This window comes from Tachysurus vachellii, chromosome 6 (assembly GCF_030014155.1).
Source record: "Tachysurus vachellii isolate PV-2020 chromosome 6, HZAU_Pvac_v1, whole genome shotgun sequence".
Classification (NCBI taxonomy): Eukaryota; Metazoa; Chordata; class Actinopteri; order Siluriformes; family Bagridae; genus Tachysurus; species Tachysurus vachellii.
The window spans coordinates 1,250,601-1,254,354 of record NC_083465.1 but is presented as its reverse complement, the minus strand read 5'-3'; the positions used below and the strand labels follow the sequence as shown (position 1 = coordinate 1,254,354).

The 3,754-nt window shown below is 45.5% G+C and overlaps 1 protein-coding gene across 1 annotated transcript in view; it reads left to right on the top strand.

The window, feature by feature from the left end:
• Positions 1-925: 925 nt before the first annotated feature.
• The window catches only part of mycla (MYCL proto-oncogene, bHLH transcription factor a), a 3,808-nt gene continuing 979 nt past the window's right edge, over positions 926-3,754 (top strand). Inside the window, exons 1-3 of the mRNA XM_060871659.1 lie at positions 926-1,457; positions 2,235-2,777; positions 3,427-3,754. The exon at positions 3,427-3,754 is cut by the window's right edge and continues 979 nt beyond it. Coding sequence (XP_060727642.1) covers positions 2,267-2,777; positions 3,427-3,754 — 839 coding nt within the window. The 5' untranslated portion in view covers positions 926-1,457; positions 2,235-2,266. The remainder of the gene's footprint in view (positions 1,458-2,234; positions 2,778-3,426) is intronic.

Here is a 3,754-nt window from a genome sequence, read left to right as displayed (position 1 = left end):
TTTATTTTAAACACACAAACACACACACACAAATACACAGACACATAAACACACACAAACAAAAACACAAACAAACACACACACAAATACACTGACACAAATACACAGACACATAAACACACACAAACACACACATACACACACACACAAACACACACAAACAAAAACACACACAAACACACTGACACAAATACACAGACACAAACACACAGAACACACAAATACACTGACACAAATACACAGACACATAAACACACACACAAATACACTGACACAAATACACAGACACATAAACACACACAAACACACACATACACACACACACAAACACACACAAACACACTGACACAAATACACAGACACAAACACACATTTAGGCTTAACGCTGGTCGACATTTCAGTTAAAATTGTTCAGAAGCCCAAACTGTAGCTGTTAGTGATGTAATGGTGTAAGTCTCAGATACAGCAGAGTTTCTCTATTAAACCTTTTAAAATGAAAAATTAAAGTGACAATGACTGAGTGACTGATGAGGCTCAATATTACTGGTACATTCACCACATTATACACATCTTATTACACTGTCCTGTTAGTACAGTAATTAGTTTTATTCATATTAAATGTCTTCATTTGACAGTGATGTGATGATGATGATAGTGATGTGATGATGATGATAGTGATGTGATGATGATAGTGATGTGATGATTATAGTGATGTGATTATAGTGATATGATGATGATAGTGATGTGAAGATGATGATAGTGATGTGAAGATGATGATAGTGATGTGATGATGATAGTGATGTGATGATGATAGTGATGTGATGATGATAGTGATGTGATTATAGTGATATGATGATGATAGTGATGTGATGACAGTGATGTAAACAGTTGGAGTTTAACCTCCCGTGAGACGTCACTGCTCGTGGGCGTGGCTTGTGTGCAGTTGACCATAGCTTTGTGTGTGTTTGTGTGACTGACGTGGAGAGTGAAGTGCTTTATTTTTTTATTCAGCGGGTTGTGATAAAGTAATAAATAAAGCCAGAAAAACATGAGAATGTGTGAAAACGGGGCGGTTACGGAAAAGAGCGGGCGGGGTTAGGAGTGGAAAGGGGCGTGGTTAATACGCGCGAGGTTACACAAAGACGCGGCTGTGGCGCGAAAGTAGCGCGCGTGGGTGCGGTGTGTAGCGTCTCGTGCTGCTCGTGTGTAACAGACGGAAATACACGCTTTTTTTTATAAAGCAAAAAAAAACACCGCGTTTTTGTTCGCTCTCGTTTATCTACCCGAGTTCGGATTAATACGGCACGTGCACCGGCGCGCGGTGTTTGTTCCTGTCGCCGTTTGGTGCTCCTTTGTTCCGGAAGTTCGTTTGTTGTGTTTCTTTGTCCTGCAGCTGCGGCTCCTGCTTCATGTTCTTCTTCTTCTGCTCTTTAATCCGGACGGGCACCAATGACACGGTAAGTACAAACTCAACACTCATTAACACACTCATTAACACACTCAACTCCACACTCATTAACACACTCAACTCCACACTCATTAACACACTCAACTCCACACTCATTAACACACTCAACTCCACACTCATTAACACACTCAACTCCACACTCATTAACACACTCATTAACACACTCAACTCCACACTCATTAACACTCATTAACATAGTATACTCATTAACATAGTATACTCATTAACATAGTATACTCATTAACATAGTATACTCATTAACACTCATTAACATAGTACACTCATTAACATAGTACACTCTTTAACACTCATTAACATAGTACACTCTTTAACACTCATTAACATAGTACACTCTTTAACACTCATTAACATAGTACACTCTTTAACACTCATTAACATAGTACACTCTTTAACACTCAACACTCATGAACACTATACTCCACACGTTATTACACACCATGCTGTGGTCGTGTTGTGTGCACGTGCTCTCGCCGCACGGTCCGGGGTGTGTGCGAGCGCAGTGATCCGTTTGCGTGATCTACTGCGAAACTGAATCCGGACTGGATTTCTAACTCGATCCCCGTTACAGTCTCCGCGATCACAGCAGGCTTGGGTGTCGGGATTAAAGCAGCCGTTCGAGACTTGCACCAGGCTTCATTGTAGTGCACTGCGTCTCCAAATCAGACCAGATTGACGTCTAATTAACACTGAAGTCTTAATGAAAGAGTTATAAAGTGTTTGATGTATTAACTGTGTTGTGTCGCAGGTTGTGACTCCAGCTCTGTGTGTGGATTAAATATGGAGTGCGATCACCACCAGCATTACTTCTACGACGAGATGGACGGCAGGGTCGAAGACTTCTTTACGTCTACGGCGCCCAGTGAGGACATCTGGAAGAAGTTCGAGCTGCTTCCCACTCCACCCGTGTCCCCCTCTAGGACCTTCCCGGCGGGACGCTCGTCGTTCCCGCTGACGGCGTCCGAGCGGAGCATGTGGGCGCCGGACGATTACGGCATCCTTCCTCTGAAGAAGCTGGACCCGCTGGACGTGTTCGGGAACCTGAGCTCGGTGGTGATTAAAGACTGCATGTGGAGCAGTGGCTTTAACGCCACCAGAGTGACCCCTCGTTCAGAAACGCATCAGAACGAACTCGTGCAGGTGAACGCACCACGCATCCAGAGCACGGCCAGGCAGACGGACGTACAGGTGACGAGGTGTGTGAACCCCGCAGCCGTCCTCAACCTGCCGGTTTCTCAGTCCAAAAAAACGCCGGCCTCCTCGGGATCCGAGTCACGCTCGGACTCGTCCGGTAAGAGATTCAGCACTCGCACGACTACGGCGACGCAGGAATGTTGTTGAGGAAGTCGTGTGTAACTTCCTGTTTAGTGCGGCACGGTGGGTTTCCTGCGCTGAGGCACGTCGTTAGCTCATGAGCGAGAACAGGGAGTGACGTTTGAAAAGTGAACCCACGAACAAGGATCTTTGTGTCCTTTCGTACTTCTGTATTCGTGGTTTTTATGCTTTAGACGTTTTCTGCACGTTAAGAGAAGGAAGTGAGTTCACGTGCAGCAAGAAAATAATAAAACGACGCCCAGTTTGTGCCCGACTCGGCACACCGGGTTCTTTTATTGTGAAGATATTTACTGCAGTCCGAAATCTTATTTTATGGAAAACTTTCAGCTGCTGGAGCTTTTCTTTGTCTGTAAAGACACGATGTATGTTTTTAGTTTCTTTATCAGAAACAACACGTTTATTTTATTCGGTTTGAAGGCTTGAAAACGTCTCTCTGTCTGCGCCGGACAAATCCGACAGACACCGAGTTAGTACAAATTTACACAAGACTCTTATTAAAACTTTACATTTATGTTGACTAAAGGTTTTCAGTAACAGTTTAATTCTGTGTAATTCTCGCTGGCTGTACAGACTGTAAGTACGAAGGTTTGCTGTTTCTTCCTCAGATGATGACGACGAGGATGAGATCGACGTGGTGACCGTGGAGAACCGATTGAAGAAGCGCACACGCACGCCCATCACCATCGCCGTGAGCGCCGACCCGCACGGCCCACGCAAGAAGCACTTCCACATCTCTCTGCACCGACAGCAGCACAACTACGCCGCTCCGTCTCCGGAATCCGACGACGAACGCCGTCTGCACCTCGGCGACGATGACTACGACGAAGAGCCGCTCGATAAGCGAACCCGGATCGAGCCGGTCATTTTGTCTGCTCCGTCGTCTTCCTCGTCCTCTCCGGCCAGCTCGGACTCTGAAGACTCTACGGAGCAGCG